This window comes from Corella eumyota, chromosome 5 (genome assembly GCF_963082875.1).
Source record: "Corella eumyota chromosome 5, kaCorEumy4.1, whole genome shotgun sequence".
Taxonomy (NCBI): Eukaryota; Metazoa; Chordata; class Ascidiacea; order Phlebobranchia; family Corellidae; genus Corella; species Corella eumyota.
Genome location: NC_137494.1, coordinates 4,409,796 through 4,435,360, shown reverse-complemented (window position 1 = coordinate 4,435,360; position 25,565 = coordinate 4,409,796). Strand labels below are relative to the sequence as shown.

The 25,565-nt window shown below is 27.9% G+C and overlaps 2 protein-coding genes across 11 annotated transcripts; both read right to left on the bottom strand.

Annotated features, from left to right (window-relative positions):
• Positions 1-2,097: 2,097 nt before the first annotated feature.
• LOC145753863 (uncharacterized) lies at positions 2,098-12,459 on the bottom strand. Of its 6 annotated transcripts, XM_082570388.1 has the most exons (10): positions 11,758-12,458; positions 11,436-11,572; positions 8,466-8,551; positions 8,055-8,191; positions 7,367-7,564; positions 4,902-4,916; positions 3,962-4,153; positions 3,588-3,653; positions 3,203-3,234; positions 2,100-3,024 (listed from the first exon to the last, which is right to left on the bottom strand). In XM_082570388.1, exons 2-8 carry the CDS (start codon positions 11,502-11,504, stop codon positions 3,598-3,600), a joined length of 753 nt encoding a protein of 250 aa, XP_082426514.1. In that variant the 5' UTR covers positions 11,505-11,572; positions 11,758-12,458; the 3' UTR covers positions 2,100-3,024; positions 3,203-3,234; positions 3,588-3,597. The 6 variants fall into 6 exon arrangements, with proteins under 6 accessions (XP_082426515.1, XP_082426514.1, XP_082426516.1 ...); XM_082570389.1 differs by lacking the exon at positions 3,203-3,234 and having other exon boundaries at positions 2,098-3,024; positions 11,758-12,459; XM_082570390.1 differs by lacking the exon at positions 3,588-3,653.
• Positions 12,460-20,111: 7,652 nt separating this feature from the next.
• LOC145753851 (sushi, von Willebrand factor type A, EGF and pentraxin domain-containing protein 1-like) lies at positions 20,112-25,116 on the bottom strand. 5 transcript variants are annotated; one of them, XM_082570345.1, is made up of 10 exons: positions 25,009-25,116; positions 24,470-24,838; positions 24,135-24,329; positions 23,713-23,889; positions 23,008-23,208; positions 22,070-22,255; positions 21,475-21,588; positions 20,604-20,673; positions 20,364-20,394; positions 20,112-20,193 (listed from the first exon to the last, which is right to left on the bottom strand). In XM_082570345.1, exons 1-8 carry the CDS (start codon positions 25,046-25,048, stop codon positions 20,609-20,611), a joined length of 1,347 nt encoding a protein of 448 aa, XP_082426471.1. In that variant the 5' UTR covers positions 25,049-25,116; the 3' UTR covers positions 20,112-20,193; positions 20,364-20,394; positions 20,604-20,608. The 5 variants fall into 5 exon arrangements, with proteins under 5 accessions (XP_082426471.1, XP_082426473.1, XP_082426475.1 ...); XM_082570347.1 differs by lacking the exon at positions 20,604-20,673; XM_082570349.1 differs by lacking the exon at positions 23,008-23,208.
• Positions 25,117-25,565: the final 449 nt, after the last annotated feature.

Genomic DNA, 25,565 nt, shown 5'->3' with positions numbered 1-25,565 from the left:
AAAACTGTATAAATAATTACCAAAATAAAAATTTTCCGAATATGTGTAAACCTATGTTTATAGGACAGCGTTTGTTTAAAAAATAAAAACGTTTGCAATTAACGTAAATCGAAAAAACTTTAAAAATATTAAATGCGCTACTAAGAACAGGGTTTACACAAGAAAAGATAATTTAAATATATACCGTGAAGTTAATAAACAAGTGCCTAGTTAAAACGATTTCTTTACGAAAGTTAAAAGTAAGTTATATGGAATTATACAAAATAAGCTACAAATTAATTGGTCCACCTGGGTATATATATAAATATATAGATCTACGTTGATATAAACAAAATTTATATGCAAGCGTTTTTCTACAATATATTTACCAAAAAGTCCCTAGATATTAGTCCATATATTGTAGAAATTCTAAGTTTTAGTAGTGGTTGTAATTAATAAATCATTTAAAATGCGCGTGATATTCTGTTAAAGTTCAATGGTGAATTGTATCAGTTCTAGGTGTCGCCTTGGAGTAGGAATAAGACTGGTATAAATCACGTGATCAGGGTGGGGCGGTTATTTTTAACAGGGTATAAATAACTATTGCAGCATGTAAAATTCAAACATTGCTTATATGCGCTCACGCAAAACACGGGGGCTTTTCCAAATATTTTGTTTGTGGGCCTGCCAATGATTTATTATTTTTAGTTGAATATTTATTTAAACAATTGGTTGCATCACTAAGAATATTTTTCTACACAACATATATAAGCATTTAGCAGCTTGTGGTAACTAATACCAGGATATCAATCTTACTGCAAGGATATGACGCTTATGAAGTATGATCCCACACTTAATTAGTCAATTTATAAACAAACAAAGCTTTTAAAATATATAACCATTAATAAAATAAATATTGCATATTCGTTAAGCAGATAGGTAACCCCCACTTCTTATAGATATTGAATCATTGTTATTTCAACTACGAAGTGGTCCTATAGAAACCCAAAAGCCAATATTGTGTTGTGTGTGTGTGTATTGGTAACCTTCGATACTAAAATAGACCTTGGGAATTTCAGGAGTTGTTTAAACCTTGGGCCTCATTTAAATACTATAAATTTCTATTGTATAAATACATTAAAAAAAACTTTTAAAACAAATTTGAGCACTTTGGGTATTTTGTCGACTATACAATTTTTGTTGGCCATGCAAACATTAAAAACAACCGTTTTATTTTCATTTCTTATTTTTTGTTGCTACGTTACAAGAATAACCCTTTTTTGTTTAAACATTGACTATGATCAAGTAAACAGACTTTGCCCGGACAAGTTTGCTTTGTCTGGCTTTAAAACAATGGTCTGGTGGTTCTTTCGAAATAATAAACTGAGTATCAAGTTACACATTTTGTTAAAAGCGTTAAAGTTGCAACTTACAAAGATTTTTTGTTGTAAATTTATATTACCCAGTTTTTTCTTTTATTTATAAAAGTGAATTGGCCAAAAAAATAATTCGTTGGAAATTAAACAATGATAATTTTATTTTTAATCTAAATCCAACAGTATCATTAAAAGAATATTTTATGTATCTACCACATGTCTTTGTACAAAAAATACCAAATGCCGCATTAAAATCGCTTTGCTAAGTTTATTACCCACTATAAAACTTAACAAACGGTATTTCTTCGAAATGGTGTTGACTTTCGTTTTGTTGTTTACAAAGCATACTAAGTAGAGAAAAAACAGGAATTGGAATTTCACAAATCGATAGTGCGTTCTTTTTATTGACCTGACGTAGTAACTTTGGTTCGCTGCCTAGTTTCGTATGAAAAGTCACGTGACGTTATTGTGTAAAGTGATAGCGAATTATATTAATAGCTGATGTTGAAATACACGGAAGTAAAATACCAAGACAATGGCCTGATTACAATATACTTAATAAAGTAGATGAAGAGTAAAATCTATTATACAAAAACAAGAACATAAGGCCCCTTACATAATAAATAATATATGCGTAATTTATGTAAACTTTATACCAGTGTAAAATTTTGTTATTTATTTAAAACTGTTAAAACATAGAAATATTGTTAGCACAAAGCATAAACTATTATTAATGACATAATATTACCATTTCCTTTTGTAATTTATATGTGTCTACAGTTTATTTATAACACGTTGTGTTAGTTTGTTTATGATAGTTGAAAATTAATTTCCTTAAATGATGTGATGTAACTATAGACACAACACACTATAATATTGACATGATAAACAAAAGCTTGTTAATAATTTCTTAATAAAAACAACTTTGACCATGTTTTATAAATACTGTTTGCCTTTCATAAAATATATGTCCATATATTGGTTGTGCAATTACTTTATTATAATTTAAATTGACAATTTTGAACTTTGAATATTTTATAATTAAATTATTGCATGCATATAATAATAAAGAAGGTGCATATACCTTGAGGAATAATCTTAAAATACTAATGTTAATTTAAATAAATTTTAATCAGTTATTATTTAAACCCAGAACCAGAAATTAAATATGCAACCAGATAAGTAAGGAAGATAATAAACAACACAAACCAATTTCCACATTGAAGATTAATTATTCAAGACAAAAAAACTTAAATTAAATAAAGAAATTCTATAAAAGAATTTAAAATAAAAAAATAAAACAAATTATTAAAATCAACTACATTTTTAAATACAACAAAAATATAAGCATTAATACATAGTTTAATAGGTTAAAATTAGGCATGCTATAGCATAAAATAAAGAAATTTCTACATAAGCAGAATATTTAAAAATTTACTTAAAACTAGGGTTAAGTTATTGACAATATTGGAATAGAATTAAAATCTATGCTGGTATTAAACAACTGTTTTTTTATTTTTTTTAACTTTTAAGTACCAAAATCAATTTGTGTGCGAAGTTCTTTAAACTGGATCTGTCGATGTATTATTTTCTGTGTTTTTATTTTCTGAGGAATTAGTTTTCAACTGATTGGGTTCCGAAGGATTTTCATCATTTTGTTTTTCTTCAACTACCCAAAACAAACATTTATTAATTTTTTTATACGTTTTTTAGGCAAAAATTAAATGAGAATAAAGATCTACAAAACATTTTCAGTTTTGAACCAAATCAATTAAAGAAAATTTGTTTACTAAATAACGAAGACTTAGCAACAATTATAATTAAAAAATGCAATAATGAAAACCAACCTTTTTACAGGACGGACAAGAAATTGATTAATCTGGTGAAAATTAAAGTATAAGTTATTGATTGTGGTATACACCTCAAGCAATTTAAAAAAAATTGAAACTGTTTTTTTTTTTAGGTTTTTGTAAAAATGATAAATATGAACAAAGTTGCTAATTATAAACAACTAAATCAAGGACACAACATTATGTAATAATTTGAAGATTATACTTTTAGACAATTTGTATGAAAATTGTTTTTAGAAAAAATCTGACAAAAAAAAATTAATATTTGCCACACCCTTTTCCTTAAACATAACAATAACATTAATTACACAAAAGTACAAAAAATCTAAAAACACAAAAAAAATGATATTAGTAAAACCTCCTATATTAATGCACAACAAACCTTTTTAAAGTTATATCATTTCTGTATCTTCATCTGGAGATATTTTCCCATTATTTTTTGAACTATCTGTGATTGGGTTAAATTATTAATACAAGGCCACCCCTAACATAGTTTAGTAAAAAACTATAGAATAACATGTTCAGCATGACATGTAGTGGTTAGTTATGGAAAAGGGTGATGTAACTTATATTGATTAGTTTTCATGCAAATTATCAAAAAAACTGCAATTACTTTATTTAATTTGGCAAAAAAAGTATAAAAATATTGTGCTATGTGCATCATTCACAGACAGCTTTTCTTTAATTAATTACCAGAAATATAAAATTTAAATATTTAAGACTATGTCAAGTTTATTGTTTAAATAAAATACAAACCATTTAAACAACAAAAACAGCAAGGGAAACAGCATTTTTCTTTTAGTTCTTCAAAGCATGATGTACAACAGCATGTTAACCATTCTTTTTCAGGGCAATAACAGGCAAGACATAACCAGATAATGAAAAGTAGTGCAAAAGTTAAACCTACGACTAATCCAACTATTTCTCCGAGTGATAATGCATCAGATCCTGTAAATGAAAATATAAAAGTTTGCTATATGGTATGTATTGTTTGTTCTATATGGGTATAAGGTTTGTATGCACAGTTCTTAAAGCAACTCGCAGTGATTCAAAAATCAAATAAGTTAAAAAGGGACTAACAATTAAAAAAATATAATTTGGTTAATTATTTATCTAAATATTGGGTTTGTATAAGATAACCCCAATTAAAAACATTTTAGTTAAATTAATAAAATTATTGAACTAAATGCTTAATAATACATTAAATTAGTATTAACCATTTCTGGGTGAAAAAGTATTAACCATTTCTGGGTGAAAATGAGACAAACACTATATAAATAATATTACGAGTTCCTATTGGTTTTTAATAACAGGGACAGAAGTTTTGATAAAAAACATCTTTAGGCTATAAAAAAAAAATTTTCCATACTCCAACGTAAAGAAAATTAAAAATAAAATACCCATTATCCTTTAGGTGTGTGCAAAACAGTAAAACACAAAATTATCTTGAACAAATACCAATATTGAATTAAATAAAATTATAAACTAAAATCACTTTGTATTAGATAAATTATAGCTCAAAATTTATTTTAAAACATTAATATTTTTTTTCTTTCTTTATAAAAAAAATTGCAAGTAAATTGCAAAATTAAACAGAATTATTTCATGCAATAAAAGTTAATTTTTAAATTCAGTTTGCTTGTAATTTATTTTTTTTTGGCAAAATTAAACAATAGCATGTTCTTGCATATATTACCTCGAGGTTTTTCATCTGTTAAAAATATTTAAAAATTTAAACTTATTGGTTAAATTTTTATATCTAAGACATTGTTAACAAAATAGTTTTAATTTTAATACCTAAACATAAAAAAAAACTTCATTTTAAGTTATATAAACACACTTTTTAATGCAAAAAATAAAAATTTTTTAAAACAGTTGCATTTTAGTGACCCTAAGCTTCTGCATCTTAAAAATGTTGGGCCTGTTAACACCATGTGATTGTCAAGCAAGTGTGGCTAAGTTTAAAAATAACAGTACACAGTACAACTAAGCTTTTTCTTTTGTTTAGTGTAAACATTAATTTTTTAACCTTAGTAGAATAAAACACCTATTAACTCAACCAAACAAAAATGTTATATAATAGTTGAAGAAAAAATAAATAAATTTTCATGCACAAATTTACTAAATAAAATTATAAAAACAACATGAATTTTCAAATCTTAATTTTCTATAACTAAATTGTTTTTCTTTTCTAACAAATATGAATAACAAACCACTGCTAGATTTTGTACTGCTGTCATCTGTAGTTGACACTGTTGCCGAGTAAAAACAATAAAACAAAAATTTATAAAAATTTATATTTGACTAATATACCAAATTATAATAACTAAAGGTTAATCAAATAATACTATTTCGTTACAAAGAAATTTTCTTAAATACAAAAACATATAAATTAAACAAATGCTGTAGAGAAAAAAAGTGCACATGCCATTTTTTGGTTTAAAGCCAAGTTAATAAATCTTAAAAGAAAAGCCTATAGATTATTTTTCTTAACTGTTGATATGCAAGTAACATCTAAATACCTTAAAGTGCATACAGTTAAATCACTAAATGTGATAGTTAATATCACAAGATCAGAAGAATTAAATATTGACAAAAGTTACAAAAATTAAGGTATTTTGTAATAATTATCATTAACATTCTGCAGAAATTATTACATGGTTAAATCAATTACTAATGTTGTGCATAATTATACCACTGTTCTGTGTAGTATTAGGTGTAATCTTTCTTGAAGTGTTATTTATGGTTGGATTAACTACTTAATTTAACCAAAATAAATAGTTTATAATATATATTTTTTATCATTCAGCATCAAATTTAGACAACTTGTTATACCTAACAATTATTTAATCTATTGGTTTACCATTAGGGATGGCTTTGGTATGGTGTTGCTGTTTATTACAACTGTTGTTTAGTCAAAAACTATTTAATAGAAATAACTGGTGAATAAAACTAATAATTAAAGTGAAGACAAATATTGCTAGCACGTGCATATGAACAGCATTAGTTATTTTTAACATGCTATGAAAATACCGTTGTTTTGTGTAGTATTGCTAAGTACGTCACTTGACGTTGAAATAAATACTAGATTTAAAACAAAAGACAACAATTTTAAGGTTGTAGAAAGCTCCATAGTTTAAATTAACTTGTTAAAGGCTTTGTGTGACTTGTATATTTAGGTTTTAGACGACAAACACTTTGCACAAATTGACTCTTACACAACAATGCACATAATGCTTTTTGTTAAGATCCCTGTATAAGTTTACAACAATATTAAAGGAAATAGCTTTAATAGTACTCCTTTTTTATCAAGCTACACCTTTCTTTTGTACTTCCATAGAAAATGTATTTTCTAAGCAACATTTACCCATTTCTTTCAAATACCATGAACTTTTAACTATATTACGTTTTAGATAATGATAATAAGTTTCAACACTAAAAATTGTAATTGTCTGAACTAAACTATAAGTATTATGACCTTGATAATAAAAATTATAAATATACTGTTTAAAATTATTAAATGTGATATTAAATATATATAAATAAACAAAGTATATATATCAAAACTAGTTGGTATAAGTAAAACCACAACTAAATCTACATACCAGAAGTAGAAGTAATACTAGCAGTAGTGCTAGTAGTGGTTGCAGTGGTTGTTGTGGCTATTAAATAAAATAAAAACTCTGGGTCCAAAATAATATAACATTCAATTGTTTTAAATTTTTTTACAATATATCATAATGTAAGTAAAAAATCCTTTGCTACAAAATCATTTTGAGTTAGTAAACATGCTATGTAAATTTTATTATTATAAATTTTTATTACATTAAACATTATTATTAATGATAATAGCAACTACATAAACACACTAAAAACTTGAAAAACAATTATAATATTTCTAAGTCTAGCTTAAATTATTTGCTTGCTATCTAAACTTTTTTATGCTAAACTAAACACCGCAACCCACTAACTTAAACACAAAAAACAACTAAAAATTAAATACATTTTGTTGGTATGTTTTTAAATCTGTTAAAAACTTTTATGTAATTAAAAAAACAGTATTTAATGTTATTTTTAATTTTATTCCACTTCATAACAGAAGCAAACAAACCAAACAAAAATAAGTAATATGTTATATAAATATAGAAAATATACACCCACCTATTAAACAGTTTCGATTGGCCTGGTCAGTCCATGTAGCATCAGCCTGACAAGTTGTAGAAGCAGGAGACACTTGGGTATTACTTGAGTCAACTAAGTCACCATTTGCACAAGTAAAGTCACCCATGCTGTTATAAACAGCTCCATCCCCAGAAGTAACTGTAACACCTAAACCTCCTGGAAAAGATGTGGGACATTCTAAATTCAAAAAGTTATCATCAGTTATCACAAAATTTACTCTTAACTTAAACTGTATCTATTGGTGTAACAAATTTGTTATTTATCTAAAGGCAGTCTAGTGTAGTGGTCAGAACACTTGCAACACTAAATGAGGTCCTGGGTTTGATCTCAAATGCTTTAATGTTTAGCGTCTTCGAGTATGACACTATAAACTGTATGAACTTCTGCTAAACCAACACCTAATAATTTTATATTAAGCAATTATAATCCATAATATCCTAAACTGCAAAAGGGAACTCGAGATCGGGTCAGGGTAATGAATGTTACTTTATGTTACAGTCGTGAAGTCAACCTTTCTGCATGAAAGATAAAGAAAAAATCACAAACTTTAAAGCCTTGTAAGTATTTACAGAGACATTTACTTGTGATTCAATCAGATAAACTAAGTGGCTAAAAAATTCTAGCTACAAAAAATTTATGTATTAATTGTCTTGTCAGTTAATCATACCTGTCACGTTTAAGGGGAGTAATATTAGTGGTGGATTGCTTGTTGATCTTACAGATATTGTATTCTCAGAATCTGTTATATTGGTTATCTCCAAAATTGCTATTATAACTGCAGGTGAGCTAGTTATGACTTCTGGTCTGCAATAAGAAGCAATAAAGCAAAACCATTTGTATATATTTAAATATTAGATTTTTACACTAAAACTAGTGGTGATAACAAACAATTAAAAATTTTAAAACTACGAAAATTAAAAAACATTAGCCTTTTTTAGTTGATGCATAATAAAAAATGTTAACTTTCATTAAGAGTAAACCAGTGTGGTGTTGCTAAACCATAAAACTAATTTTAGACAAAAGGTTAAAAAAAAGGGTATTAAGTAAAAACTTGGTTCAAACAAAACATAAAACTTACCGAATGTTTATGACACTGTCATAAGATGTTGAAATAGGCAACAAACTAAATGTTGATCCATTATAAGTAATCTCTCCAACATCAATCTAAAATACATTTATTTGTAAATTTACATTACTATAGCCAAATTTTAAGATTTTATCATTTATATTTTATATAACTTGTAATATTACAAACCCTTTGTAGGAAGTGGTATTACAGTTATATATATACCAAAAATCACTTCTGAATAAAATACTACAAATAAAAATGAATAAAAAAATTTAAATGCAAAAAAAGAATTAATTTTATATTAACTTTAAAAAAAAATTTAACATATATTAGGAAAGTTATTGTTCTGCGTTAAAAAAAATATTTTTTATTCTTTTTCAATATCCTATTTAAATAAAATTTTGTTTACATAAACAATTTTATTGACAATACTTTATTTATTACAGACAAATATAATTTTGAGACTAACTATTACTTTTGTTGATTTTTTCTTTAAAGTATGATATCAATATGTTAGTTACACCACTTAATACTACCTTGATAATTTTTAGTTATTAAATATGACTTTATCTACCAAGATTAAATATATTAATGAATTTTGCACATTTTAAATTTAGTAATCTTTGGACAAAGTAAAACTAAAAATTAACTTTAAATAGCAACTTCTTAAAAAATGTTTCATTTGTAAATGAATATTTACCTTAAAAAAACGAAATATGACATTACCGTTTTGTTGCTTATCTATTATCTTTAAAGTGTTATGTTACAGAGTGTTGTAATTTTGTAAGTGATGTATATAGCACATTAGTATGGTTGACACTGAATCACAAAATGGCTTTAGAACCTTTAAAAGATGTCTGTGGTACTTACAATTTAATTTTCAAAAATACTGGAAAATGATTAACATAAAAAACCAGGTTACCATATTTTATTGTGTGACGTAAAAAGTACGAAGTAGCGTAGTGAATGTATACAAGCTAGTACTTTTTACGTCATTACAAACAGGGCTTCCCTTTTCTTTTTTTTTAATTAATTTTAATTTTTTTTTTTAAGTTGTATAACTTGAAAAGTAGGTGAAATTATTTTAAGTTAAAACCAATTTTGTTTTCAGTGACACCAACTTTATCAATTTTTGAGTAAAAAAATATCGCTAATATATGACTTTAAAACAATATCCTTACACACTAGTAGGGGGACGCGGAATTTGAGGGAATGGAAAATGAAGGAACGGAAATTGAAGGAACGGAAAATGAAGGAACCGGAAAATGAAGGAACGGAAAATGAAGGAACCGGAAAATGAAGGAACGGAAAATAAAGGAACCGGAAAATGAAGGAACGGAAAATGAAGTAACCGGAAAATGAAGGAACGGAAATTGAAGGAAAGTGAAAAAAGGAGAGGCGGAATTCTAAAAAAATAAAACGCGGAAATACCGTTGACTATTTATTTGTATTTAAGTCGACATTATTTTAGAAATAAACGGGCATTTTATAGAAGAAGGTTAGGGTATGCTGGGGTAATAAAAATTAACTCATTATCGCTTATCAGTTCTCAAATAAATGACAGTAAACCTAAATAAATAGTCAACGGTATTTCCGCGTTTTATTTTTTTAGGATTCCGCTACTCCTTTTTTCACTTTCTTTCAATTTCCGTTCCTTCATTTTCCGGTTCCTTCATTTTCCGTTCCTTCATTTTCCGGTTCCTTCATTTTCCGTTCCTTCATTTTCCGGTTCCTTCATTTTCCGTTCCTTCATTTTCCGTTCCTTCATTTTCCGTTCCTTCATTTTCCGTTTCTTCAATTTCCATTCCCTCATTTTCAGTCGACCCACTAGTAGGGATGTGTCGAGCCGAGTGCTCGGGCTCGTACTCGTGTACGAGCCTAGGCATTTTAAAGGCTCGGTTTTTGCCGAGCTTTCACGTTAAATTATCCGAGCATTATCAACTAAATTAATTTTTTTCTTCTCGCTACATTATAATGCAAATCGAACGCCGTCCAGTGTTATAACTTTTTAAATGCAATAGTTTAATAACTCACTGCGAAAAATTCGTCGGTTTACCGATAAATATACTAATATATACATATTAGTATCTCTATGGTTTTATTATATCACGCGAGATATGACGTTGTTATTCAATTGTTGTCACGCCGCCAACTAGTGTTTTTATTGAAAGACTTTTTAGGACAGCGGGCGCTATTGCTAGCCCGCTTCGTAACCAGTTAACTCCTGGTCATGTCGAAATACTTACATTTCTTCATGTGAATTTACGTAAGCTTAAGTAAATTTTCGCATTTTAATACAAAGTACAACACTAACCTAAGTTCAGCCTATTTCAATTTTCTTAAAACCGGTAAAGTTTGTTTGGCGTTTCACTGTACGTTTTAACGATTTTAAATCGCTTCTTTAAATAAAGCAATATAATTTTAAATTATTTATCTATAGCAAGCTTGCAGCGATATAACATTTAATTCAAATAATTAAAAAAAAACTTGTAAAAAATCGTGTCCACAACAAAAATTTATGTATTTTTTTCGGGCATACATTTTGCGTTACGAACCGAAAGGTCACTTAGGTATTTATTTTCGCTATTCAAAAGCTCGTATTGCTCGGCCGAGCTTTTTTAAAATTAAGATGCTTGTACGAGCCGAGCTTTTTACGATTTGGCACATCCCTACACACTAGTACACAAAAGCTTATTATTGTAGATAGTTATGCTTAGTAATGCAATCATTTTAAATTGACTTTATATAATAGGGTGGCATAGGTGAACAATAAAAAAATTAAGTTATCAATCAGAAACTAAAAATTTATTTAAAACAAACATAAAAAAAATATTTTTTATAGAAACGTTGACATTTTAAATATGTTGACATTTTAAATAAACAAACATAAGCTTCAAAAAATAGTTTAGCCTGTATGATAGGTAAACTATTAAAATTAAAATTTTAAATTATATATAAGTATATACAAAAAAAACTTACAGAATTTATTCTCCATATCACATTAGTTGAAGATCCTGTAAATGTTACATTAATCTGAGCGGTGACCATGGAAAACAATGCTTGGTTTGGAAATGGTTCTATACTTAATTCTGAATCAAACTGCTGAGTTTGTGCATCTTGAAAATAAAAATATTAACGACTTATTAAGGTCGGTAATAAGGCCTTTTTAATTATGATTCAAATAGTTTAGTATTTTTCTATATAAGCTTTCGTATTAAATTAGTTTTGCTTTGTGCAATGATTACCTGGAAAACAAGCATAAAAATGTGATTAAAATATTATGTTTAGTAACAAAAGGCACCTAATTTTAAGTGGTTGCCAGTTGATCTGTACTCTGGTTTATGGGTCCTAGGCAATCAGTATTCAAAACAAGCAAAATTTTGTAATTTCTTTGCGAGGGTTTTACGCCTTTTAGACTGTCTTGCAAGCCGCTGTATCAACGACCGATTGGTACTTAGGCTACTTAAGTTAACCGTAAATATCATGTGTTGCTAGCTATTATCTATATATCTTATTTTAAACAAATACATATTGGATATATATACTCACTAATAAATGTATGTAAAAATGCAGTGTGTTTTTCAATGTTTGTTATAATAAATTACTATGTTGTTGAAATCTTTTTATCAGCTGCTTTTAACCTTTATCGCAACCAAGGTGTAAAATAAGAAAGGTAGCTTTGATGTGACACTTTTTGTTATATAAAAAATGGCTTTGGAAATATATATTTAATATCAAAATTAATCTAATCATCTTTTGTTCTAATTTAAAATAGTGCAGGCACCCTTACTAGTTGTATTCTAAGTTGTGAGTGCCTGAATTTTTGGTTCACTTTTGGACTTAGGTTGTATTAGAATTTATTAACAACACAATAAATGTACCATATGTAAGTATTTATCGCATCTTACTACTACAAAGGTAAATCATATTTAATAAACTGATTCTTGCTATTATGCGCCTAAATTGTATTTATGGTTGCGCAATGCGAGTACGGAGCAACTTGGGATCTCTATTAATTTCGCACGCCCCACATAAACAGGGTGTGTAACCGAAATACGGCACATGTAATTAAACAAAGAGGTTGCATAAATTAAACCCTTACCCTAACCCTCACATATTCAGTTTACCCATTAACACATCTGACTCGTAAAGCGGACTAAGTTATACTCATTAAAACATATTTCAATTAACTTTTAATGTCTGGTTGAACAATTGCCATATTTAGGTTATAACGCCTTGTTAAATTCGGGCGTGCGAAAGTAATAGAGATCCGCAACTTGAACCCGAGTACAGATTGCTTTGGGTGCATCGACCTGAGTACAATTCGACCGGCAATCATTTAACTAGGCTATATTTTGTCTATTTACACTACTATTTTTTACCAAATAAACAAATAGTCGTGTTAGTTCAATATGACAATTTATTAAATGTTTTTGTAACCAACGCGGATAAAATTTAAAGATTTTTAGATAATAATATTACCTACCTTTAACAAACAAAAAAAGTACTACGAGTAAAAATAAAGTACATTTTTGTCGTTTTTTCTGTATTGAACTATAATCCATGTTTGTTAATTAGTTATAGAAATAAACGGTTTAACACAAATAATACTTGTTCTGGCAACAAAAAATAATAATCATTAATTAAAAATTATAAATAAAAAACTTATTCTGGCAATAAAAATACTAAAATATATACTGTCCGACTGTGAATTGCCAGCCTAGTTTGTTGGTATCTAAACTACCTTTATGGTCGGGCCAGAATTTATTTGCCGTCCGGCCAAAGTTATTTTGTGGTCTGGCCAAACTACTTTTATGGTCGGGCCAGAATTTATTTGCGATCTGGCCAAAGTTATTTCGTGGTCGGGCCAGAATATATTTATAGTCAATATAAAAAAGTTATTACGATCAGGGCAACCTTTATTTTCGGTAGAGTTAAATTGTTTTATAGTCGTTCCAAAAGTTTAAGACGGTTGGCAAAAGCAATACTTGTTTCTAGCCGATTCGCCTACGTACGTGTTTTTCTATATATTATGTTATGGCACCAAACGGGCTTAATAACATTTAATGCTATAAACATTAAATAAAAAGATGTATAAAATGTAATCAAGTCATGTATTTTTTTATTTATTACTTTCTTTTATTCGTAATTTTTTTTTTAAACGGGCAATACTGAAGCGCTTTGAAGCGAGTTGGAAAATGGGCTCACTCTACCAGGGTTAAGGATTAGTGCTAAATTTTGTAACAAAAAGAAAAAATATTTATTTTAACGAAACCAAACGGCCAAAGTTATTTTATGGTCGGGCCAGAATTTATTTGCGGTCTGGCCAAAGTTATACTGTGGTCTGGTCAAACTACTTTATATTCACTGTTTTTTTATTACCAAACAGCCTAAGTTTTTTTATTACCGTAACTAAATATTATTACTGACTGGTTAAAATGTTTTTTGTCATGCTAAATTTGCTTTGCCAAATGTAAATTACGGTCTTACATCTTAGCCAAACCGTTTAGACAGTCTTGCTCAAGTTACAAGTTTCAATTTTAAAATATATTGACTACTGACAATAGTAATTTTTTTTTGTGCCCTGCAGCTGAGTATACACTGTTAAAAAAATAGTAAAATTTACAGTGTTAATGTATGTAAATATCATTTTTACTGTAAAAATGCAGTAAATTTACCATTTTACTTACAAATGCGGCGTAAACTTTTACGAAGAGCATTTGTAAATCAGATTTACGGTATTTCGCAGTAATTTTTTTAACATATTTTTTTAAAAAAACATGATATTTTTTGTTTTAAACAAAATATTTATAATCTCTAATGTTAAACTTAACAAAAAAACGCAACTATAAAGTTTTTTTTTCAAAACGTATTTTGTTGTGCTTTCTAATGCAAAACCACGATACGAGGTTTATTTTTTGCCTGAAATTGACATTTAAATTTTTAAACTTTGTAACAATTATTACTCTTTATTGTTTTTAATTTTTAATTTAATGTGTGTTAAAAAAATCGTTTTTACCAACTAAAACGCAAGAAAAGCAGCATGGTCGACGTTACGCTCCATTGGTCGTATATTCGCCCTTTGTGATGTAACGTTCAAAAAAAAAAAGTAGTTTCTAGACAAGTTGGCGCGTTAATTTTTGTAACTTATCCGTTTTTAGGATTTATTTTAAGTTTTAGTTATCTTAGGTTTAAAGACGTAAGTAATGATATTAAATTAGATGGATACTAGTATTATTAAGCTTAATTGCTTAGTGTGTAAGAAAGAATTCTTTTCACGTGCTTTGTTAAGAAAGCATTTAAGAATGCATATTCGTCATGGATATGAGGTTAAATGCCCAGAAACAAACTGCAACAAGAAATACAAGGTTCTTTCATCATTTTCTACTCATATTTCAAGACATCATCACTTTCAAACTGAAGCACAAGAAAACACAGCAACATCCTTATGTTATTTAGAACCTTTACCTATCGATATTGATGATAACACTAGTACTAAAAGTTATGAACAAGCTGTTACTTCAACTGTTACAACTCATTCTGGTGATTTTACTAGAGACTTGGCTTATTTCTATTTTTTGCTTCAGTATGTTTACTTAATACCAGCTAACACCTTGAACTATATTATAGTCCATGTACAAAATTTGATTGCTAATCACTCTGAAAGTGTTTACCAAACTCTTCAAACTGTTTTAAATAACATTGACCTACCAGAAACAGAGTCCATCTTGTTTCAACTAAAAAATCTTACAAATTACGATTCGCTGCACAAAACTGGTCCTTTGCGATCAGTTTATAGTCGTGATAAGTACTTTAAGGAAAATTTTAAATATGTTGCTGCCGTAGCAATGTATTTAAATGTTGGTGGTGATGCTTCTTTTGGAGAAGCTACTTTTTAGTATGTGCCCATTATTGATACTTTAAAAGCATTATTTACTGATGAATCTGTTCAAAATCAATTTTTAAATCCTCTGCCAGCCAATCAGTCAGGAATTTTTAATGATTTTCATGATGGTCTTGCGTATAAAAGTAATTTATTATTAAAAAAAAATCAAAAATCCATCTCAATAGTGTTGTACCAAGATGCATTTGAAATTGTAAATCCATTAGGTTCAGCAAAGCGTAAGCATAAGGTGCTAGGTGTTTACTACACTTTGGCAAATATATACCCATGGAATCGCTCAAAAATTGATAAATTTCAACTTGTACTTTTATGTAAAGAGAACTATTTGAATTCGGCTAATATTACTAACCTATTTCAACCCTTAGTAAATGATTTAAAGATTTTGGAATCTGAGGGCATTGACATAGGTATGAAATCAAATATTTATGGTACTTTGCTTTGCATAACCGGAGACAATTTGGGAAGCCATTGGTTGGGAGGCTTTACAACCAACTTTAGTACCTCTCGTTATCGATGTCGTTTTTGTAGTGTTACTTGGTTAGATTTTGAAAACAATTGTTTATGTTGCCATTTAATGCGCACTCTTACAACTTATAATGCTGCTATCCATCATATTTCTAACAATGCTGATAACAATCCTATTTTTACTTATAAAGGCATCAGAAAAAATAGTATTTTTAATGAACTTGAATATTATCATGTGTGTGCTCCGGGGTTGCCACCTTGTCTTGCCCATGATTTTTTGGAGGGAGTAGTTCAGTATGACACAATGCTTTTCATTTTAAATTTAATTAAAAAAGGGTGGTTCACTATGCAATTTCTAAATGCACGGTTGGTCTCGTTTAAATATATGTATTTAGATACTTTGTGTAAACCACCCACCCCTTTAGTTACCTCTACAAAACTTTCTGGAAATGCTAGTCAAAATTGTTGCCTCTTAAGATTACTTCCACTTTTTCTTTATAATAACATATTAGACCCTGATGATTCTATTTGGAAACTGATTTTGCGTCTTAGAACAATAACAGAAATTGTTGTTGCTAAGAGTGTAGATCACATAACTATATGTCATTTGCAATATCTTATTGATAGCTACTTGCATAAGCGAGCATCTTGTTTTCCCAAAAAACGTTTACGCCCAAAACATCACTATATTCGCCATTACCCATGGGCTATATTAAACTTTGGCCCCACTGCTCATTTTTCTACTTTGCGTTTTGAAAGTAAGCATTCCTACTTTAAAAGTGTAATTCGACGAACTCAAAATTTCATTAATGTTTGTCACACACTAGCAAATAACCATCAGTTGCGCCAGGCATGTCTATTGGAAAAGCCTCTTTTTCCACCTGAACTTTTAATAAAGTCTGATGACAGTACATGCTCTTACAGAACTATTGCTGATGTGCTATGTAGAGATGGCTTTGATTATTCAAAATGCGTGTTTCTAACGAAGGCTACATTTAGAGGTATTCAGTATTTGGCTGATATGGACTTTATAATTGGGTATTTATTAGCAATCATGACTGTCGACTTAAGACCGGGTTGTCGTGACAAATGTTACCCTTGTGTTTTACTATTTGATCAATAGGTTTTAAAAAGGAAAAATATGTTACCTAAATGTAAGACGCAAAACAAGTATAAACGATTTTTCGAAAAAAAATCGTTTTTTTGTATACATGTAATGCAATTTTTGAAACTATTTTAAACTTAATACCTGACGCATCAGATGGTTAAAACTGTATAAATATTTACCAAAATAAAAATTTTCCGAATATGTGTAAACCTATGTTTATAGGACAGCGTTCGTTTAAAAAATAAAAACGTTTGCAATTAACGTAAAGCCGAAAAAACTTTAAAAATATTAAAGGCGCTACTGAAAACAGGGTTTACACGTGAAAGAGAATTTAAATATATACCGTAAAGTTGATAAACAAGTGCCTAGTTAAAACTATTTTCTTATGAAAGTTAAAAGTAAGCTTATATGGATTTATACAAAACTAAGCTACAAATTAATTGGTCTACATGGGTATATATATAAATATATATTTCTACGTTGATATAAACAAAATTTATATGCAAGCGTTTTCCTACAATATATTTACCAAAAAGTCCCTATATATTAGTCCGTATATTATAGAAATTCTAAGTTTTAGTAGTGGTTGTAATTAATAAATCCTTTAAAATGCGCGTGATATTTTGTTAAAGTTCAATGGTAAATTGTATCAGTTCTAGGTGTCGCCTTGGAGTAGGAATAAGACTGGTATAAATCACGTGATCAGGGTGTGGCGGTTATTTTTAACAGGGTATAAATAACTATTGCAGCATGTAAAATTCAAACATTGCTTATATGCGCTCACGCAAAACACGGGGGCTTTTCCAAATATTTTGTTTGTGGCCCTGCCAATGATTTATTATTTTTAGTTGAATATTTATTTATACAATTGGTTGCATCACTAAGAATATTTTTCTACACAACATATATAAGCATTTAGCAGCTTGTGGTAACTAATACCAGGATATTAATCTTACTGCGATGATATGACGCTTATGAAGTATGATCCCACACTTAATTAGTCAATTTATAAACAAGCAAAGCTTTTAAAATATATAACCATTAATAAAAACACTATTAAAAAAATAAATATTGCATATTCGTTAAGCAGATAGGTAACCCCCACTTCTTTTAAATAATGAATCATTGTTATTTTAACTACGAAGCGGTCCTATAGAAACCCAAAAGCCCATATTGTGTTGTGTGTGTGTATTGGTAACCTTCGATACTAAAATAGACCTTGGGAATTTCAGGAGTTGTTTAAACCTTGGGCCTTATTTAAATACTAGAAATTCCTATTGTATAAACACATTGAGAAAAACTTTTAAAACAAATTTAAGCGCTTTGGGTATTTTGTCGGCTATACAATTTTTGTTGGCCATGCAAACATTAAAAACAACCGTTATATTTTCATTTCTTATTTTTGTTGCTACGTTACAAGAATAAACCCTTTTTGTTTAAACATTGACTATGATCAAGTAAACAGACTTTGCCCGGACAAGTTTGCTTTGTCTGGCTTTAAAACAATGGTCTGGTGGTTCTTTTGAAATAATAAACTGAGTATCAAGTTACACATTTCGTTAAAAGCGTTAAAGTTGCAACTTACAAAGATTTTTTGTTGTAAATTTATATTACGCAATTCTTTCTTTTATTTATAAAAGTGAATTGGCCAAAAAATTAAATCCGTAAAAATTAAACAATGATAATTCAATTTTGAATGTAATTCCAACAGTATCATTAAAAGAATATTTTATGTATCTACCACATGTCTTTGTACAAAAAATACCAAATGCCGCATTAAAACCGCTTTGCTAAGTTTATAACCCACTATAAAACTTAACAAACGGTATTTCTTCGAAATGGTGTTGACTTTCGTTTTGTTGTTTACAAAGCATACAAAGTAGAGAAAAAACAGGAATTGGAATTTCACAAATCGATAGTTCGTTCTTTTTATTGACCTGACGTAGTAACTTCGCTGCCTAGTTTCGTATGAAAAGTCACGTGACGTTATTGTGTAAAGTGATAGCGAATCACATTAATAGCTGATGTTGAAATACACGGAAGTAAAATACCAAGACAATGGCCTGATTACAATATACTTAATAAAGTACATGAAGAGTAAAATCTATTATACAAAAACAAGAACATAATGCCCCTTACATAATAAATAATATATGCGTAATTTATGTAAACTTTATACCAATGCAAAATTAGGCTTTAAAATTTTGCTATTTATTCAAAACTGTGAAAACATCAATATATTGTTAGCACAATGCATAACATATTATTAATGACATGATATTACCATTTCCTTTTGTAATTTATATGGGTCTACAGTTTATTTATAACACGTTGTGTTAGTTTGTTTATGAAAGTTGAAAATTAATTTCCTTAAATGATGTGATGTAATTATAGGCACAACACACTATAATATTGACATGATAAACAAAAGCTTGTTAATAATTTCTTAATAAGAACAACTTTGACCATGTTTTATAAATACTGTTTGCCTTTCATAAAATATATATCCATATATTGGTTGTACAATTACTTTATTATAATTTAAATTGACAATTTTGAACTTTGAATATTTTATAATAATTAAATTATTGCATGCATATAATAATAAAGAAGGTGCATATACCTTGAGGAATAATCTTAAAATACTAATGTTAATTTAAATAAATTTTAATCATTTTTTATATAAACCCAGAACCAGAAATTAAATATGCAACCAGATAAGGAAGATGATAAACAACACAAACCAATTTTTACATTGAAGATAAATTATTTAAGACAAAAAAACTTAAATTAAAAAAAGTTCTTTAAAAGAATTTAAAATAAAAAAATAAAATAAATTGTTAAAATTAACTACATTTTTAAATACAACAAAAATATATTTAATAAAGCATCAATACATAGTTTAATAGGTTCAATATTGACCATGCTATAAAAGTTATTAAAACAATTTCTACTTAAACCAAAACCTAATAATGAATATACCAAGCACAACAGTAGTACTACAATAAAACCAGTATTAATTATTAAATCTATTAAGAGGTTTAAAAACTGTGCTGCTGTTAAATTAAGTTACCTGACGGTAAATATTTATTGACACTTTTGAAGTTTTAATTTACTTTTAATAACTGTATTTGATTTTGTGCAAAAGTTATTTAAACTGATTTTGTTGATTGGGAACTTTCTGATTCTTCATTATTTGTGGAGATAGATGTTGTTTCTTTCATATTTAGGGGGGGGCGTTTGTTTTTTTTTTCAATCATCTACAAGCATTAATTTAGTTTTTTATTCGACTTTTAGGTAAAAGTTTTAAAGGAATGCTTAACTAGAAAATAACTGCTATTTTGAACACCACAAAGTATGTGAAAATTAAACTAATATATATTTTTAATTAGAAAAATATACAATAAAATAAAGGTTAACTTTCACCAACCTTTTATAACATTAACAAGAAATTGATTAATCTGTAAAATTGAGGAAAACATTTTAATGATTGTACAATTATTAAAAGCTGGTTTAATTTTTTTTTTGCTAAATTATGTTACATAAATTTCAAATAAAACAAGTTTGTGATTCCAACTTGACACAATTATAATTAAACAAATAAAATTTTGGAAAAAAAAGGTAAACATTTAGCTCAACTTAACCAAAGACATAAAATAGTTGTGAGCACCTGCATTAGGTAGCCATCATTTGTAAGCGCTCAGCTGTGTTTACTGGTGATATTTTTTCTTTGTTTATATCTAATTTATGTGTAAAATTTAGAACAATAATGGACAATTTTATTATACACAAAACCTAAACAACTGAATGGAAATCGGTGTATATAAGATTTTATCTGATTTTAAATTAAACACTTTCAAGCTGTTTAGCGCAATTAGAAAAACATGTCGGTTTGTGCAGTTTATTACAAAAAATATTAAATTCTGTTTGTAAATTGAATGTAAAATAAGTTTTAAGTTAAAATGTTTTTCAAAATTAGTTTGAATAGAGTTATAGTGTGAAAGTACTGGTTGTAAATAATATTTTGAGCATAAAAAAATGATATTACAATTTAGTTAAACTAGGGAATACAAGATTTTTATTAGGATTTTACTTGGCCTATTTCTATTGAATATATCGATAATTAACAACTAGGTAGGCTAATTTTTTGTTCAATTACAAGCATGCAATATACCAGGACAAAAATTAGTAAAATAGATTAAAAATGACATCTTTTAAGAATAATTAAAATAAATTGTATTTTTAAAATGAATATATATTTAATTTAAAAACAAGTAATGGGGCACAAGTAAGGTCCTTGACTCAATCCCCAATAAAATCCCTAAGTTAATCTCAAACCTAACTTTTTTTTACAATACCAAAATTAATTAGCAGAATAAGAATCTGGCAACTTTGGCATACTAACTTAATAATATTTAAAATTGATAAAAATGGCCAAGGTCACCTTTCGGTAGAAACATTTAACATTTAAATTTTAGTGGTCAGTAGGCTATGTCATTTTTTTAGTTTTTATAATTTTTATAGTTTTTACAATTGCTTACGATGTTTTTTGTATATTATAGTTCCTACTCCAATAGCTAAAATGAATGCAAGAGTTCCTCCAATAATACCTCCTATGCATCCAGGATTACAACCTCCCATAGAATCCGGTAAACCTTAAAAAAACAAATTAAAGTAGATATGATTAACCACTCCAACTTAGTTTACATAAAAAAGTACTAAATATATTTAATATTTGTTAAAAATTTCACCTTCTTAAATATTTAATGTATTACATTTAAGTTCTTGTTGTTATTAAAACCAACTTAGACAAATAAAAATTACACTACACTATAGTAAGTTTGAAAACTTTAATGCTAATGTAGTTTATTAATAACTTTTTTTTTAGTTTTAAAGTTATAAAAAAAATTCAACACCAGTGGAAAATATAAAACAGTGTTAGGTTGAGTTAAAACATTTTTCAACTAAATAAGTGTAAAAATTTTTGATAAATATTTGGTACTGATATGCGCCTAGATAAAAAGAACTGGAAAAGAAATAATTGCTTTCTGTACACTGCAAAACATCTAAATTGTTAATTTTGTTTAATAGAATCTCTTCCACAAATAAATGTATTAACAATAAAAAACTAGCTACCAGCATTTTGTGTACAATTAACATTAGATAAAGTCCAATTTCCTTCCAAAGTGCAAATGAGAATGCCACCTGTCCCAAAATATCCAATAGAACAATTTAATGTAATGTTTGAATTAGCAACTACATTGTTTTCTGGTAGTTCAAGACCACTGTCATTGACAGGTGCAGATGCAATATCACACTCAACTAAAATAAAACATCAAGCACATATTTGGACAAAATTATACAAATATTTAAAGTATTTGTACAATTACAATATATACCTAATTCAAAATTACACAAAACAAATTAAACACATCGAAGATACAAAACATGCAATTTGCCTCACAACAAATAAAAGTTAAATTGACTTAAAAAGTTGGTAAAATAAATAAATTAAAAAATCATTAAAATCGATTAATAAAGAATTCTGTAAAAACAAGTATAATTAGAGAATACAGGTAAAAAATTGAGATTGTGATTATAAACAAAGTAAGACAATTCGTTATGGTTACTTTTACATGCATTTTATAGATACCAAAAACAAGGGATTACTAAAATAGAGCCAAGCATGCATTACCAAAAAAAGAAAAGGCAAAGTATTTAAAATTAATATTAATGGTGCATGCGAGGTTAAACAAGGTTCTAACTTAGGGTTAAACAAAAGTTCAAGTTTTTTAAGATATAGTGTGAATCAGATTATGGATAGTAATTGTGGTGGTAATAGCTGTAACGGGCCCAAAATTATACAACTAAAAAATTGTAAAAACTAAGGAGTTTTAAAATTAAGGTGTGCTATCAAAGTGTGTACTGTGTACCATCGGAACCTAAAATGTTACCTATTTTTATTTATCAAAAATAATCCTAAAAAATTTGTTGCTATTTAATTTTTGCATGGTGTGTAAGACATTACATGCTTCGTGCATTTAAATAACTCTAACATAAAAAATATTTTAAACCTTGCCGTGTGCAATTATTTAGTATGGAAACGGTCCAATTACCACTTTCATCACAAAAAAATGTGCTGGTTTCCCCTGTATAACCAGGAGAACACTGCAAGATAAGACTATCATTTACAGTAAAATTCTGACCAATTACTAAAGAAATATCATAAATTGGATCACTAGTAGCAGTGGATGGGTCACAAAAAATTAAAGCATCTGTTTGTAAAAATAATAACAACAAAATAAGCCACTAAATGTGAATAGAACATATCTTCATGCAAACAGAAATTTGACTTCTACTCAGTGTACTTAAATAACCTATTTAAAACTCAAAACAGAGCTGAAATCAGAAACCTTCTCTGATAATAAACTGGTGATAAATTAAAAAACAAACAAACCAGGTAATAGTTTAAGCACCAATAAAAGGTTTTTAAAAATATAAATTGCATTATTTCTTTAACAGTAATAGTAAATGTTTTTTTGTAAAATAACAACTTGCAAACTGTACTATCGTGGTTTAGGCTAATACCTAAATTACATAAATATGACATTTTCCTAAGAACATTCTTGTTAGTTTTTAAGAATTCTAAATTTCCTAATACAGTAAACTAAGTAAAAGTCAGAAATCCAATTAATACTGCTGTATCAAAACACAATTATCACCTGCAATGAATTACATATCTATTTGATTGATTAGAATTGATTAAGAAACTAATATACCTTCTATACAGTTAACAATAATGGTAGAGTTCCAATTGCCATCTGGTCCACAATATATTGTTGGGGGACTATTATAACCAGACACACAACTTAAATTTACTGTAGTATTTGCTACTGGATTTTCAGTAATGTTTATTACGCTATTGCCAATAGGAGCAAGTGTTGCATCACAAGTAACTAAACATTTTTAAATTCTTAAAACCAAGTTGACAAAAAAAAACATCTCAACACACTATATATTTGTAAAAAAAATATTGATGCTAATAAAGGACAATTTAATATAATTTACAAGAATAACATGTAAAAGTAGAAAAATGAAAGCCTGCCATTAAATTTTATTTCTTAAGTCCTATAATTAACATGCCTGGTTTTTTTATTTAATTGAATGAACTTGTTATAAGTTACTTTATCTTAAAACCTACCCAAACAAATCCTATTTGCCTGGTCGGTCCATGTAGCATCAGCCTGACAAGTTGTAGAAGCAAAGGACACGAGGTTATTACTGGAGTTAGTTAAATCCCCTCTTGCACAAGTAAATTCACCCATGCTGTTATAAACAGCTCCATCCCCAGAAGTAACAGTAACATTTAAACCCTCTGGTAAAGATGTGGGACAATCTGGAGAAAAGGCATTAAATAACATAAAACTATATTGTATATACAGTATTAACATAAAAATAAATAGGGTTAGTTTAAAATAAAAATATAATATTTTATAGTAAGAGGCAATAAAATTTTTTTTTATAAAATTTGCTTACCCATTACATTATATACTCCAGATAACTGAACAACAGGTGGACCTCCTATAACACAGACCATATTAACCCTAATGTCTGCTGAAGAAGAATTTAGAAATGTAAGATCAGTTACAATATTTGAAGACCCATCTTCAACACAAGTTATTGTTTCAAAAGTTCCGGTTCGGTTTCTACATCCTAAACCTGCTGGATAAAATGAAATTGCATCTAAAGTTCCTCCATATTCCCAATTACAGGCTGTTGTACTAGAAGTTGATGGATCCAAACTGAATGTTGCACGAACTATAAAGTTAGAATATCCGGTGGCTAATGAACCAGTATTGTTGACTTCCACAGGAATTGTTGAAATGATTTCTTGACCGTAACTAACTACAACATATGAAAAGTAAATTTATTTACTTTAACAACTAAATACTAGTCAAAATTTTTTTTTAAATAACGTTAATACCTATGTAAAATAAATTTATTTAATTTAAATACTATTTATAAGTCAATACTAAAGTAGTATGGCGTACTTTTACTTTTTATATTTTTCTTACCAGAAACAAGTAAAAAAAACACTGATCCAATATTTTTCATTTTATTCTTTACAAAAAATACTAAAAAGCTTAAATAATATAAATCAACTGTACATTAAATTAGTAAAAACAAATAATTTTTATCGTTTATCTTTATGCGTTATCTTTATTAGAACTGTTTATTTAAACTGTTATGTGTTTATTTATCAAATAAAAAAGCTAATGATTGTTTTTCTTAATTTCTGTGTTTCTCGATTATTAATTTTAAATAAACTAAATTAAATAAACTAAAAAATACTATTGTTATATCTCTGGGCAATTAGCAATTAAAGCTGCAACTTGAAAATCAATTGACCATTCAAATTAACTCGAGGACAATTCAACACTGGATTATCCAATACTGGACAACTTAACACAGCACAACATAATCCGCAGACACTGCAATCCATGGAAAATTTATTTTTTTGCTATAGGCAATATGGTCAATATGCATATCTAGGGCGGCACTACAAAACTTGTTAAGTTAACGATTTCGTTAGTTATAGGTCATTAGCGAGCGAGAACGTCACTTAGCGAGA